This window comes from Polypterus senegalus, chromosome 1 (assembly GCF_016835505.1).
Source record: "Polypterus senegalus isolate Bchr_013 chromosome 1, ASM1683550v1, whole genome shotgun sequence".
NCBI classification, from domain to species: domain Eukaryota; kingdom Metazoa; phylum Chordata; class Cladistia; order Polypteriformes; family Polypteridae; genus Polypterus; species Polypterus senegalus.
Window position 1 is genome coordinate 331,756,652 of NC_053154.1, and position 16,031 is coordinate 331,772,682.

General features: G+C 44.3%; 1 protein-coding gene across 1 annotated transcript in view; it reads right to left on the bottom strand.

The window, feature by feature from the left end:
- The window catches only part of otog (otogelin), a 231,377-nt gene that overhangs the window by 151,611 nt on the left and 63,735 nt on the right, over positions 1–16,031 (bottom strand). Inside the window, exons 15-17 of the mRNA XM_039740451.1 lie at positions 10,482–10,606; positions 2,405–2,617; positions 462–627 (exon numbers count right to left, since the gene is read on the bottom strand). Of these exons, the coding sequence (XP_039596385.1) occupies positions 462–627; positions 2,405–2,617; positions 10,482–10,606 (504 nt within the window). The remainder of the gene's footprint in view (positions 1–461; positions 628–2,404; positions 2,618–10,481; positions 10,607–16,031) is intronic.

Here is a 16,031-nt window from a genome sequence, read left to right on the forward strand (position 1 = left end):
ACCCCGGGCAGGGTGCCAGCCCACCGCAGGGCACACACACACACACACTAGGGACAATTTAGGATCACCAATGCACCTAACCTGCATGTCTTTGGACTGTGGGAGGAAAAACACGCAGACACGGGGAGAACATGCAGACTCCACACAGGCAGGGAGGATCCTGGGAAGCGAACCCTTAAGGGCCTCCTAACTGCGAGGCAGCAGCGCTACCCACTGCGCCACCGTGCTGCCCCGTGAGAATATACAGTATAACGAAAATGATACCATGAAGAAAGCAGGCGATAAACTAAGAAATAACATCTGGGAAGTGCGAGTTTCTTAAACGAGGCTTGTAAACACATTTCTGGTTGAATCGAACAGCGGCACTGGAAGCTAACTGTTGAGGAACAAGAGCACAACTGCTTGGCACCGTTTCCACTTTCAGCCGGCCATGACGGTCCACGGTGGCGCGTATGACTTACCTGGTGACGCAACGCCGAGATACGCTGCTGTAGAAGGTTCCATCGGGGCAGACGCACCCTTCTGCGCACTCCTGGGAGCAGACGTCAGGCGCCGACAGGGAGCGGCAGCTTCGATGACAGGAGGACACACACGCCCCGTACTCCATGGTCTCCGGACAGCGCGCCGCTGTGTAAGAGACATTCGTTTAGGACGCTCAGACATCTTGGGAAATGCTGCATTGTGCTTAGCCACTACGTTCAAAGCAATGGAGGCAGAAAGTTTTTACATTTATTTCTTAGATATTTGAAGGTGAGCCACTCATTGTCTGGCATCACCGTTGCAGGATCACCTGACCTTACGGCAGGTAAAATTTGAATTAAATGAGGAGGCAAATCTCCATGTGGTGGACTAGGAGTCCCAAAAACCATCATGAGGACTGGAACCCCACAGGAATGTTTGACAAAAATATCAACCAGCCCAGAAGACCAGAAGGTGACATGAGAGACAGAGACGCGTCACCGAACGAGATCCCACTCTATCTGAACATCAGGGAATGTGGCTCGTACATCAACCAAATGTTGAATCTATAAGCCGCCCAGGACGATAGTCTGCTAATCTACGGTACACAGGAGGTTGACCATCTCTAATTACATGGCCGTTGTGGGTTCACATGATGTTTGTTAACAATAACACGGCAGGTAATATTTTAATTAAATGAGGAGGTGAATCTCCATGTTGTGAACTACGAGTCTCAAAAACCATCATGAGGACCGGAACCCCACAGGAATTTTTGACATAAATATCAACCCACCCAGGAGACCAGAAGGTGACATTAGAGACACGTCACCGAACGAGATCCCATTCTACAGTATGTGGACGACGGAGAACACAGCTCGTGAATCAAACGATTGCTGAATCTAAAAGCCGCACAGGACAATCTATGGAAAACATTCTAAGAGTATATATCGTGGCCTGTAGGGTAGGGGGGCACACGTGAAGCCCCCAAACACAAAAAAAAAAGTCAAAGAAACTAAAAATATAGGAGAAGTGTTGTGAACTGGGACTCTCAAGAACTTAAGACTTCCAAAGCACTTCCAATAAAGCCCAGTAGAGGGGGATATCACCGTCAAACCCTGATATTTCTGTTCTTTTCTTAGATATTTGATATTTGTTAGTAGGAAAACAAACCCGATGGGGCTGAAGATCTAATTTGGGAGAAACACTCGATTTATTTCCTTATTTGGATCAATAAATACAACAATTAAAAAGTCATTCGCCTCATAAACATAACAGCAACATGCATTTCCACAGAAGGCTTTATAACAGGGGTGTCCAACTCTGGTCCTGGGGGGCCGCAGTGGCTGCAGGTTTTCATTCTCACCCTGATCCTAATCAGTTTTCACTGCTAATGATCTCCTTTTTCCCTTCATTCTCATGGCCCTGCTTTGAAGGATTCAGTCCTCTGAACTGATTTGTTTCTTCATGAAATGGCAGCCAAACAGAAACGAGACGTGAAACGAGCCGGCAGATGAGCAGCTAAACTGGGATTTCAAACTCCAACCAATCTCTTCATGAGAAGCCGATTCTTCCTGCTAATGAAGCCCGTTATTTAATTCTGTGCTCTTGTTGCTGCTCTCATTCTGCCACAGCAGACATTTCCAAAATCGGCCTTACCGAGACCTTCACTTTTCTTTATTTTCAGATACTGTGTGATGGGCACAGGGGAGCTGGTCATGTGGCGGCTCGTTTTGTTTGGCTGCTAATTGAAAAAAGAGACGACTAAGGGGCCTGAGTCAAGTGAATTAAAACTAAAGCAAAAGAAGTTAATTAGCTGCAAACACTGCTCACTAATGAAGGAGATGGTTAGAATGAACGCCTGCAGCCGCTGCGGCCCTCCAGGCCTGGAGTCCGACGCCCGTGCCACTCGTGTTAAACCGACTCCACCACGGTGACTTTCACGTACCGCACTCGGAGAGCCGCCCTCGGAAGTCGACGCCGACTCCGTACTTCCTGCACTGTCGAGCGTAGTGAGCCAGAGAGGCACACAGGCAGGTCTCGCCGCACTTGCAGGTGTCGGATTTACACTGCTGATAGGAGGCACCGGGGCTCAGGTACCGATGGCAGAGGGAGAACGGCTCTCGGTTCAGGACGTCGCACATTTCTGAAGCGTAGAGGGCTGTGAAAACAGGAGAACAGGGAGAGGAAAGTGTGAGATGTCTGCCTCGCATCCACATGAAAACGACAAGGGGTGAGCGAGCGTTCTTGAAGGCTTTTACTGGACATACTGGACCTCGCCGTAAGCTGAAATAAATAGAAAAGAAACATACAGGTGTGTATATGCAATAAAGACTGATTTACAAAGCAATGCATAGCAGAGAGCAGACGTTAAACAATGAAGCTGTGAAAGACACTTGCAAGGCCAGAGATTTCTCCAGACAGACAGACAGACAGAAGTTCAAATTGCTGCGTAGCACAACTAACCCGACCCAGGGGTTTATATACCTGAACTCTTTCAGGGCTGATGTTGACTTTGTCACAGTTCAGGGGTAGAGGACAGTAATGGGCTGTTAACTGTGAAAACTCGCCCTTATCTTTTAGTTCAACTCCCTTTGGTTCAAGGAAAGTTACGCAGCTTTCCTGATTTGACCTCGGTTCACTGCGCATGCAGGAGTAGTGAAGAGCAACCAGCCTCTAAAATGGCATCGACATCTGGCGAGAGACTAAAACAAACGTGCAAAGCAAAATACTCCATGGACGTTTCACATATTATCGCTAAATCAGACTCTGAGTTTGCTGAAAGTGTTCTGGAGAGGGATATCGGAAATGAAAGTGAGGGACCAGCATCGGCCGATCGCTTCCCAGCTGGTCGTGTAGCAGCATTCGCCAAGGAGGACCACCACTTAGGATGGCAAGAGGTAGAAAACATATTTGCATCACACTGCGTCTACTACCATTGCCCACCAGCTGTGTGAAGACAAAGAGGTAGCCGGCCCACAGCCACTGCTGCCAGAGATGCCAAACCGGTGCCAACAGCCAGTGCCAGTGAAACCAGTGCATTGGGTGCTTTTCAGAAAAAATATTCAGAACCTCAAAGATGCACTTTGCGTGTGTATTCAAATGTTGATTATGGGACCTTACATGTTTTACATGACTTTCATAGACATTTATGGCACCACTGTGAGTGTGGGACGTGACTGACAGGTGTGTTAACAAATGACGAGACAAACGGGGAGCGCAGCTCATCAAATAGCAGCTAACATCTGATCGTCTGTTAAACCCGGTAACTCAAAGGAATGCTCCCAGAATACTTCCAGTGAAACCTGTGAGAACATTGCTGTATTTTTCAATCAATAAATTAATGATATTAGAGATAACATAGTTTATCTCCCCAACACTACAGAACCTCCAAAGCCCCGGTACTCCATTATAAACAAATTAAATCCTTTTACCAGGATAGATTTACCTGAATTACATTTTATAATCTCTCAACTGAAACCCTCCACCTGCGTCCCTGACCCAATACCAACCAGGTTTTTCAAAGAAGTATCAGGCGTGCTAATTGACAATATTCTTGACATTAAAGTTAATTCGTCATTAGATACGGGGGTCTTCCCAGACTGTCTTAAGACTGCTGTAGTTAAATCCCTGCTCAAGAAAAATAATCTCGACCCCTCTGCCTTTGAAAATTTTAGACCCGTCTCCAACCTGCCCTTCTTAAGTAAAATTCTAGAGAAGGCAGCCATTATGCAGTTAAATGACCACCTCAATAAACCTTCAGTCAGGCTTAGAACAAATCACAGCACAGAAACTGCATAAAGTAGTAAATGACTTGGGTAAATGCAGACAGAGGCCATTTATCTGTTCTCATCCTCTTAGATCTGAGTGCTGCATTTGACACCATTGATCACAGCATTCTTAGAAATCGCCTTAGTCAATGGGTGGGCCTCTCTGGCAGGTCTTAAATTGGTTTGAATCCTACCTGGCAGGAGAAAATTCTTTGTGAGTTGTGGTAATTACATCTCAAAGACACATGATATCCGATATGGTGTTCCACAAGGCTCTATCCTGGGTCCGCTGCTCTTCTCAATCTACATGCTTCCGTTAGGTCAGATTATCTCAGGGCACAACGTGAGCTACCACAGCTATGCTGATGACACACAGCTGTACTTATCAATAGCACCTGATGACCCGACTCTCTCGATTCACTAACACAATGTCTTACTGGTATTTCTGAATGGATGAATAGTAATTTTCTCAAACTAAATAAAGAGAAAACTGAAATTTTAGTAATTGGCAATAATGGATTCAATGAGGTTATCAGAAATAAACTGGATGCACTAGGATTAAAAGTTAAGACGGAAGTAAAAAATTTAGGGGTAACCGTTGACTGTAATCTGAATTTTAAATCACATATTCATCAGATCACTAGGACAGCATTTTTTCACCTAAGAAACATAAGTAAAGTTAGACCTCTTATATCATTGAAAGATGCTGAGAAATTAATTCACGCTTTTGTTTTCAGTCGACTAGATTACTGTAACACACTCCTCTCAGGACTACCCAAAAAAGACATAAATCACTTGCAACGAGTGCAGAATGCAGCTGCTAGAATCCTAACTAGGAAAAGAAAATCCGAACACATTTCTCCAGTTTTGATGTCACTACACTGGTTGCCTGTGTCATTCAGGATTGACTTTAAAATTCTGCTTATGGTTTATAAAGCCTTAAATAATCTGCTCCATCTTATATATCGGAATGTCTGACACCTTATATTCCAAATCGTAACCTCAGATCCTCAAATGAGTGTCTCCTTAGAATTCCAAAAGCTAAACTTAAAAGAAGTGGTGAGGCAGGGCCTTCTGCTGCTATGCACCTAAAATCTGGAATAGCCTGCCAATAGGAATTCACCAGGCTGATACAGTAGAGCACTTTAAAACACTGCTGAAAACACATTACTTTAACATGGCCTTCTCATAACTTCACTTTAACTTAATCCTGATACTCTGTATGTTCAATTCTTCATAATAACTATTCATGGTGGCTCTAAAATCCGTACTGACCCCAACTCTCTCTTCTGTTTCTCTTTCCGGTTTCTTTGTGGTGGTGCCTGCGCCACCACCACCTACTCAAAGCATCATGATGCTCCAACATTGATGGACTGAAAGCCAGAAGTCTACGTGACCATCATCATCAGGTCCTTCCATGAAAACCCTAAATACAAAGAGGACTGTTTGACTTATGTTAGGTAGATTGTCCAGAGGGACTGGGTGGTCTCTGGTCTGGAACCCCACAGATTTTATTTTTTTTCTCCAGCCTTTGGAGTTTTTTTTTGTTTTTTCTGTCCACCCTGGCCATCGGACCTTACTCTTATTCTATGTTAATTAATGTTGACTTATGTTTATTTGTTATTGTGTCTTCTAGTTTTTCTATTCATTTTGTAAAGCACTTTGAGCTACATTTTTTTGTATGAATATGTGCTATATAAATAAATGTTGACTGATTGATTGAACAAGATGTGGGGCAGAACAGTGAGGCTTGAGCAGAAGTGAACCACACGCTTAAAGCGCAGCATCCCACGCCACGTGTGTGTACGCATTTATGAAGGGGCAGAAGGAATCCAAATCATTGAAACCTTCACTAGGCTTACTTACTTACTAACCTTGGTTCAGACCTTCATGATACGTATCAATACTGAACCCCATGTTAAATGCTGATCAGCTTTCATTATCATTTCACAACGGCGTTACAATTCTCGTGAAGTCACCTGCAACAAAACTGGCGGTTCACTTCACAAAAAACAAAGCAATGCAGAACAAATGGCAAAAAACGGAAGGCCTTTACTTCATATCCGGAAGCGTTTACGTGTATTAGTTCTGCATGCGTTCATCCGTCGTTTAGTATTTATATAGAAATCTCTACTTGAAATAAAAATCCTTTCCCATCACATGTAGACATGTGGTGTGCTCTGCTAGTTCAGTCTCCATGTCGTGAAGTAGGAGTCCCAGGCACCATCACGAGGACTGCAACCCTGTGGGAATTTCTGCCTGTCCAAGACCAGACCTGACCAGAAAAAGACCTCCGAGATCGAGATCCCACTCTATGTGGACATCGGGGAATGTAGAGTAGGTCAAGCAACAGCCAAATGCTGAATCTACAAGCCGCCCAGGACAACATTCTGCTAATCTATGGTACCCAGGAGATTGCCCATCTGTATCTACCTCCATGATGCGTGTGGCTCACCCTTTGAAGGTGAACCACTCATTGTCTGGTAATATTTTAATTAAATGAGGGGGCAAATCTCCATGTTGTGGACTAGGAGTCCCAAAAACCATCATGAGGACCGGAACCCCACAGGAATTTTTGACAAAAATATCAACCAGCCCAGAAGACCAGAGGGTGACATGAGAGACAGAGACGCGTCACCGAACGAGATCCCACTCTATCTGAACATCATGGAATGCGGCCCGTACATCAACCAAATGTTGAATCTATAAGCCGCCCAGGACGATAGTCTGCTAATCTACGGTACACAGGAGGTTGACCATCTCTAATTACATGGCCGCTGTAAGTTCATCTGACGTTTGTTAACAATAACACGGCAGGTAATATTTTAATTAAATGAGGAGGTGAATCTCCATGTTGTGAACTACGAGTCTCAAAAACCATCATGAGGACCAGAACCCCACAGGAATTTTTGACATAAATATCAACCCACCCAGGAGACCAGAAGGTGACATCAGAGACACGTCACCAAACGATATCCCATTCTACAGTATGTGGACGACAGAGAACACAGCTCGTGAATCAAACGATTGCTGAATCTAAAAGCCGCACAGGACAATCTATGGAAAACATTCTAAGAGTATATATCGTGGCCTGTAGGGTAGGGGGGCACACGTGAAGCCCCCAAACACAAAAAAAATGCCAAAGAAACTAAAAATATAAGAGAAGTGTTGTGAACTGGGAGTCTCGAGAACTTAAGACTTCCAAAGCACTTCCAATAAAGCCCAGTAGAGGGGGATATCACCGCCAAACCCTGGCTACTAGTTAGAGAAGACCCCATGTCTTCATGGAATTAAAGATTTATTCTTCACCAATCACAATGAAGCTCCAAAGGTAAATGGAAACGCCCAAAAGACGAAGGCAATCCAAATTAAATGAGTCACAAAACAAAATCCAAAGGTAAGGCCATAAAAACAAAAAACGAAGCAGAAAGTCGAAACGTCAGCCAACCAGTAACAAACAGAATTTTCAACTCCCCACTCACGTTTGAGAATCACGTCAGACCTCGTGAGACGGTCACTGGATGAAAGGGATACCCCACCCACAAAATGATATCGCTTTGGTCCGCTACTTTCTCCCGATGCTGTGGAGAGGAGAGCAACCAGGTGCACCATGGGACTTGAGGACACATCCAACTGTGACCGACTCCGAGAACTAAACCTCGAGCAGAGGAGACTGCGGGGGATCTCATCAGGTCTTCAGAATCCCCAGAGACATCGATAAACGAGAGCCAGCAACATTGTACTCAAGGACACCTAGTGGAGACCAAGGGGAGGTGCATTTGAGGTCCTTCATTACACAAAGAGTAGTGGGACCCTGAAACAAACCGAGCCATGGAGTTGAAGCAGAAGCCTTGAGAACCTTTAGGAAGAATCGGGAGGAGACGTGGGGACAGCTGAGCTCTTAGCTAAACAGATGGGCCTGATGGACCGAAGGGTCTCCTCTCGTTTGTCAGATTTCTTCTGTTCTTTTTATTAACTCTGTGCTGTGGGGACCAAAACAGCAAACACCCTGAAAGCCTCCATTTACTTGAGTGGCAAATGTCCGTACGTGAGATGTGCTCACGAGACCCCACGCACACCTTTCTTGGCTACAATATTGGTCAATGAACCAGCTCTACTGAAACGCTCTTGTGACCGGCTAGGCTTTGTGCTCGAATGGGAATGAGGATTGAACTGAAGACCCACCACTCCCCTCATTGGGTGGGCTGCTCCTGTAAGCCACCAACATGAAGTTACATCAGCAGGCCCCTCAGCGAAGCTTTGTAAACGTCACCCAGTCCAAAAAAGGCTTTGTTGAGGTCCTACTGGCTATCGTCTCATGACCGACAGATGCATTATGGGTCGTATCGAGTCTAAAGTGTTAGCTACTCACGCCGTTGAGCTCATTTCAATAAGGAGACGCTTCTGCACGTAGATGGAAGTGCTGGACCAAACATCAACTCCCTTTGTATTGTCAACCAGCCATAAAATGAAATGAATGTAACATAAAAATGAGCAAAACATAAAAGGCATGCGGGTAGTTATGAAGAAAATAGTTAAACTGTTACAAGAACATCAGAAAAATCAAATTATAACAAGAGCAGGCCATCCAGCCTGACCAGCTCGTCCATCCTATTCATCTAGACTGTCCAGAGGGACATCAAGTCAAGATCTGGAGGTCCCTGGAGGTCTCACTGGCCACCGCACTACTTGGCCAGTCACTCCACGTGTCTGTGAAGAAAAACTTTCTAACATTTGTGTCCCTGTGCTCTGGGAGAAGAGTTCATTTTAAAGTAAGAACTGGAATCCACTGGGCTAACTGTTTGGATCCTTAAACGCGTCCGCCACGTCACCTCCTAACCCCCATTTATTTAAACTAATAAAAGGTTCGGCTCCTTCCACCTCTCCTCCTCCTCCTCCTCCTCCTCCTCGCTCAGATGTCTTTGTCCCAGAATCAGCTTCGTCGCTCTTCTCTGGACCTTCTCCAGACCATCGGAGGAAAAGCTTGGGTTGCTGCTGGAAGAGGCGTTGGAAAGGCCAGCAGGGGGAGCTCACCAATGTCCCAGTGCAGTGACGGGGACGCTGTGCTGCAAAAACTGGTGACGACCTTTGGAGGTGACGTAAAACCCATGCCCACCCTGACTCTCTGAGGTCATTGAAGATCCCTGGGCATCGTTCACAAAGAGTGGCGCGGGTTGGACATATCCTGATGTCCAGGAGGAATTGCCCTCCATGGCCTCTTCTGTCTTGCTCGCCTTGTCCGCTCTTGTCTGTTTAATTGACTGTCACCTGTCATCTGTCACCACAAAACAGCTAACATGGCACTAAAATGGCTGCCATCACATCATCAAGGTGGGTGCTACACATTGGTGGTGGTTGACGTGGCCCCCCACTCGCTATGTGAAGTGTTTCCAGCAGTGAGAAAAGCACAATAGAAATTATACAGGGTTGTAATTCTTATTCTCTCGCGCCGCCATGTCTTCTTTGTCACACGGAGTCCAAAGCTGCACACAGCCCTCCAGGTGAGGCCTGACTAGCGCGTCATTTACCTTAAGCAGAGCCCCCCTGACTTGGACTCCACACCTCCTGACATTTAACCCTGAGGTCCTCTTACTTTTCTCGACTGCTTTGGCACGCCGTCGTGATGCAGACAGCAACCGGCCCACCGTGACCCCCGGGCTCTGCTCATAAGAGTTTGTCACGCTTGTGTATCGGAAGATCTCCTCACAGGCTCAATCGAGGCAGCTGATAACCCACCAGGATGAAGGGGGGGGCGCTTAACATGCTTGTCTCCTTCTCTCCCCGCAGTGCCAAGAAAATGCCTAGTGAGGCCACTTAGCTCCACCCCTTCCAGTTTACCAGCTATAAGTAAACCGGCTGCCCACAAGGAGGCATCTTTTGTGACCACAGCTACCCGCTGGACAGATCTCCCGTGATAGACCCTAAAATCTGCCGCATCCATTTTAATTTGCATTGTGCCCAAGTGGCATTCTAAAGTTGGACGATTCAGTCAACTAAACAGGATGACCCAGTTGGTGTCCCGACTCTTACCTTTGCACGACCTGTCATAGCTGCTGAGTGGGTTCTTTACATTTACTGATGTTAAACGTGAACCATCCACGATCTGCCCAGGCCTGTGTGCTGACCAAGTCCGCACCCCCATAACAATTTAGCTGACTCTCTATAATTTGGTAAGAAGGTCACTACTCAGATGTAAAGGCCTAACAACTAAATGGAGGATATCACCCTGAAGACCACTGGCAACACACAACTCACCGGCCTGCTGGTGTGCATCACACGGGTCAAACTGGTGGAGGTGGTGATTCGGTACGCAGGCAGAAGAGACCTTCCAAGAGTTTCCAAAAAGCTGAGGGGAGCTCTCGATCATTCCAGCCGGAGAGCTTAGGAGAAAATATAAAATTAGCAGGAAACAAACCTTAAATTGTCAATCACATCGTATCAGATACCGGCAAATGCTTTAGTGTCATCCATCCATTGACCATCGGGGTGGCGGCGGGTGGGAGACAGCAGTGGGACGGGATGGCACACTTTAACAAACACACAATGAGGTGAACACTTGGCTTCAATGAAAATCAATAAGAGGATCATCAGTCACGAGATGGGAGAGCGTCTTACAGGTTTGGGAACAACGAGATTACGGGGACACCACCTGCCGCCAACACCCTAGAGTGGTGGAGAAACTCACAGAGGAGAACGGACGTCATTTATAATGTGATGTCGTAAGCCCCGATGCTGACCGGCCTTCTGTGCGTATGAAGCTCTGCACCTCCTGGAGTCAGCGTCCACATTCGGACCCGCTAGAGAGCCAAGGGCCTCATAGAGGAACGCAATGTGTGTATGCAGCTTCACAGGCAAACGGCGGCATTTACAAAAAGGTGGAACACGCACGGATTTACGGCAACTCTGAGCCGTGTGTTTGCAACATTTCGGAAAAAGGGGAAATGCCGGGACCCTCAGTCAAATGCGGAAAAGTCAGAACTTTGCTTTCTTTTGAATTATTTTCTTTATAGGCATTCTGGTGTGTGTGTGTGTGTGTATTTATTTATTTACTTATTTACTCAAACTATCTTCTCTTTCCGTATGAGACACATAAAGTTTATTCTATCTATCTATCCAACTATCTGTTTGTCTGTCTAATCCTGCCAACTATGCTAAAATCTATCTGTCAATCATATAGTGCCTTTCACTATCTTTCTCTCTATCTATATAGCATATGGTGCCTTTCATATTTATCTATCAGTCATATAGTGCCTTTCACTATCTATCAATATTTCACCATCTCTCTATCTATATCAATATCTGTCTATCATACAGTACCTTTCATATCTATCTCTCTATCCATATAGTGCCCTTACCTATCTGTCTATCTGTTATATAGTGCCTTTCACTATCTCTATCTCTCGATCTGTGAGGCTAGAGAACTGGACTAGCAATAGGAAGGTTGCCGGTTCAAATCCTGTAAATGCCAAAAGGGACTCTGCTCTGTTGGGCCCTTGAGCAAGGCCTTTAACCTACAATTGCTGAGCGCTTTGAGTAGTGAGAAAAGCGCTATATAAATGCAAAGAATTATTATTATTATTATCTAAATAGCATATGGTGCTTTTTATATCTGTCTATCTGTTAATCATATAGTGCCTTTCACTATCTATCTATCTATCTATCTATCTATCTATCATATAGTGCCTTTCATCTATCTATCTATCTATCTATCTATCATATAGTGCCTTTCACTATCTCTCTATCTATCTATCTATCTATCTATCTATCATATAGTGCCTTTCATCTATCTCTCTATCTATCTATCATATAGTGCCTTTCATCTATCTCTCTATCTATCTATCTATCTATCATATAGTGCCTTTCATCTATCTCTCTATCTATCTATCTATCTATCTATCTATCATATAGTGCCTTTCACTATCTCTCTATCTATCTATCTGTCTATCATATAGTGCCTTTCACTATCTCTCTATCTATCTATCATATAGTGCCTTTCACTATCTCTCTATCTATCCATCTATCTATCTATCTATCTATCTATCATATAGTGCCTTTCACTATCTCTCTATCTATCTATCTAACAACTCACATGTATAGTAATTCATGTCACTGAGTTGCTGTTATGAAGTGAGCTGACATGACAAACACATAAATCCTCTAACGTGATGAATGTGGCGCACAGAATGTACAGTATTCCAGTTGCCTTTTAAGAGGGCCAGTGCTGCCAGTGGAGCGTTTTTGGTTCCTCGTCAGTTTATATCGGTCACTACTTGTCACTTCACGGTGAATTGGTCATCAGGTCAGGGGTATCTGAGCCAAGCTTGACTCCATCATGTCTGCCATTAACTCGTATGGTGTAGGAAGACACACAAAGAACAGAACATGTTTTTTTTTTTTTGTTTTGTTTTTTTCAATATTAAATGTTAAATTTGCGGCCGTGTCCGGTTCTCCTAATATGATCAGAGCCACTGACTGCCCTCACATTGCAATAAAGGCACCTCGTGAGAATAACCCTGATTTTGTAAGCAGTGACATTTCATTAACAGGTCATCTGTGATGCCAAGATCAATCAGACAGACCAACCTTGTGTCTCGGTGGCCTGTGATTCATTTATTTGAGGTAAAGTAGCTTTGGCAGACATGACGGTGCTGGACGTGCTGGCTGACTTGATGGTAAGTCAACTGGCTGAACCCTTCACTGTTTCAGGTGGCCTGTTCTGTTCATTGTAACAGTAATGACATCGTTTCATGTGCCAGGTGAGAGCAGCTACCCACTCAGTTGGTGGCATCCTATGCCTTTCCTGTACCCCCTAAACTCAGATACGAGGTGCTATAATGCCATGCTTGATCTTGAAAATGTCAGTAGGGAGGGACTGCCCTACCAGCCATTAAAGGTATTTAGCATCGTGATTGCATATGTATGAGGTTCATTAGCATACTCCATATATGGATGTTTCAGGGTGGTGATTGAGGTGCGTTCACGTGTGCCATAGGTGATTTACAAAAGAAAATTTTGTAAATAATGTACATACTCCATGTTTTATGAATGTAGTTTATTTTTTTTATTGCACATATTTTCCTGTTTTATTTAATTTTTTTGCCGTGCCCGTATTTTCAGGTTTTAAGTTTTATAAATGAAGCCTCCTCCAGCCCTTCACTATTTGCAGTGTGGCAGTTATTCTCACATGACGTGTGCTTTGGACACTGTTATTAAGTGGGCTCTCCTTTGGGTCCCCACCACTGATTTGACCATTGCCTTATTTCGTTTCCAGTGTAAATATTGTAACAGATATACAGTCATGTGAAAACATTAGGACACCCTTTGAAAGCATGTGGTTTTTTGTAACATTTTTAATAAATGGTTATTTCATCTCCGTTTCAACAATACAGAGAGATTAAAGTAATCCAACTAAACAAAGAAAACTGAAGAAAAGTCTTTTCAAGATCTTCTGTAAATGTCATTCTACAAAAATGCCTATTCTAACTGAGGAAAAAGATAGGACACCCTCACATGTATTCCCTCTTAAATTGGCTCAGATCTCACACAGGTATATCACACCAGGTGCACATAATTAGTAGATCGTTACTCTGCATGTTGAATGAGGCTTGCCCTATTTAAACCTCAGACATTTAGTTTGGTGTGCTCCTGACTGTTGAAGTGAGAGTGAGCACCATGGTGAGAACAAAAGAGCTGTCAGAGGACTTCAGAAAAAAGATTGTAGCAGCCTATGAGTCTGGGAAGGGATTTAAAAGATCTCAAAAGATTTTGAAATCAGCCATTCCACTGTCCGGAAGATAGTCTACAAGTGGAGGGCTTTCAAAACAACTGCCAACATGCCCAGGACTGGTCGCCCCAGCAAGTTCACCCCAAGAGCAGACCGCAAGATGCTAAAAGAGGTCTCCAAAAACCCTAAAGTGTCATCTCGAGAACTACAGCAGGCTCTGGCTACTGTTGATGTAGAAGTACATGCCTCTACAATCAGAAAGAGACTGTACAAGTTTAACTTGCATGGGAGGTGTGCAAGGAGGAAACCTTTGCTTTCCAAGAGAAACATCGAGGCCAGACTGACATTTGCCAGAGATAAAGTTGACAAAGACCAGGACTTCTGGAATAATGTTCTTTGGACAGATGAGTCCAAAATTGAATTATTTGGACACAACAGCAGAGGACATGTTTGGTGTAAACCAAACACAGCATTCCAAGAAAAGAACCTCATACCAACTGTGAAGCATGGAGGTGGAAGTGTCATGGTTTGGGGCTGCTTTGCTGCAGCAGGACCTGGTCAGCTCACCATCATAGAATCCACGATGAATTCTACTGTGTATCAGAAGGTGCTTGAAGAACATGTGAGACCATCAGTTAGAAAATTAAAGCTGAAGCGGAACTGGACCATGCAACATGACAATGACCCAAAACATACTAGTAAATCAACCAAAGATTGGCTGAAAAGAAGAAATGGAGAGTCCTGGAATGGCCAAGTCAAAGTCCAGATTTGAATCCCATTGAGATGCTGTGGGGTGACTTGAAAAGGGCTGTACGTGCAAGAAACCCTCAAACATCTCACAGCTGAAAAAGTTCTGCATTGAGGAGTGGGGTAAAATTTCCTCAGACCGATGTCGAAGACTGGTAGATGGCTACAAGAACCGTCTCACTGCAGTTATTTCAGCCAAAGGAGGTAACACTCGCTATTAGGGGCAAGGGTGTCCTATCTTTTTCCTCAGTTAGAATAGGCATTTTGTAGAATGACATTTACAGAAGATCTTGAAAAGACTTTTCTTCAGTTTTCTTTGTTTAGTTGGATTACTTTAATCTCTCTGTATTGTTGAAACGGAGATGAAATAACCATTTATTAAAAATGTTACAAAAACCACATGCTTTCAAAGGGTGTCCTAATGTTTTCACATGACTGTATATATATAGATATAGATATATATATATATATATATATATATATATTGTCACACAGGCACACATGAGAGGCAGTCTAAGAGCTTAACTGGGCATAAGACGCCGAGTCGAGGGCTGATGAACTGCACTGATGCCTTTTCTTTCTCTTCCACAGGCCACCAGAAGGGAAGCCCAGCTAGAGCTCCACCCACTTCCGTTACCAGACCACGCCCTCCTACAGACCTCACTTCCGGCTAGAGCCCGCCTCTTCCTGCAGAGCTCCTGTAAGACCCGAGCACTCCATCCTCCACGGCAGTCGCCGATGTCACCGATGACTCGGTCTGTTGTGACAACTCTAGATCACATTCTTAATTCTGCTGATTTGCCTACAATATAAGGGGTGGACCCCCAAACCTTTCTATTTTGTTTTGTCTCTTTTACTTTATATTTACAGTACGTATAGAGAAGAATCCCCCTCTTTGAAATATTCCCATTTGTTTTGCTTTACAGCCTTAAATGTAAACACACAAACTAAGATTTCTACCCAGCTTTACTTACTCAATGCCACCTCTAACATCCGAGTGAAAGAAATCACAGCTACAGTTCAGAAGAATTTTAAAAACAAGAAATTCTGAGATTAATAAAGGATCACCCCTCCTAATCTCAATCAGGTGTCAGTGCCCACCATTCCCATTGTGGTTACTGGCCTTCTTCACCTGTAACCAGTTGTAATTCATGGGATTAGTGAAGCTGTTCCTGGTCCATTCATTCCCTTGCTTGGTAGAGCGACTGACAGCAAACACCTGACTACGGCTGGCAGGCCACTTTCAGAAGATCTCAGGGGTAGAGTTGTGGACAAACATAAGGCAGGAGATGGAGACCAAAACATCTCAAAGGCTTCATCAATCCCAAGGAGCT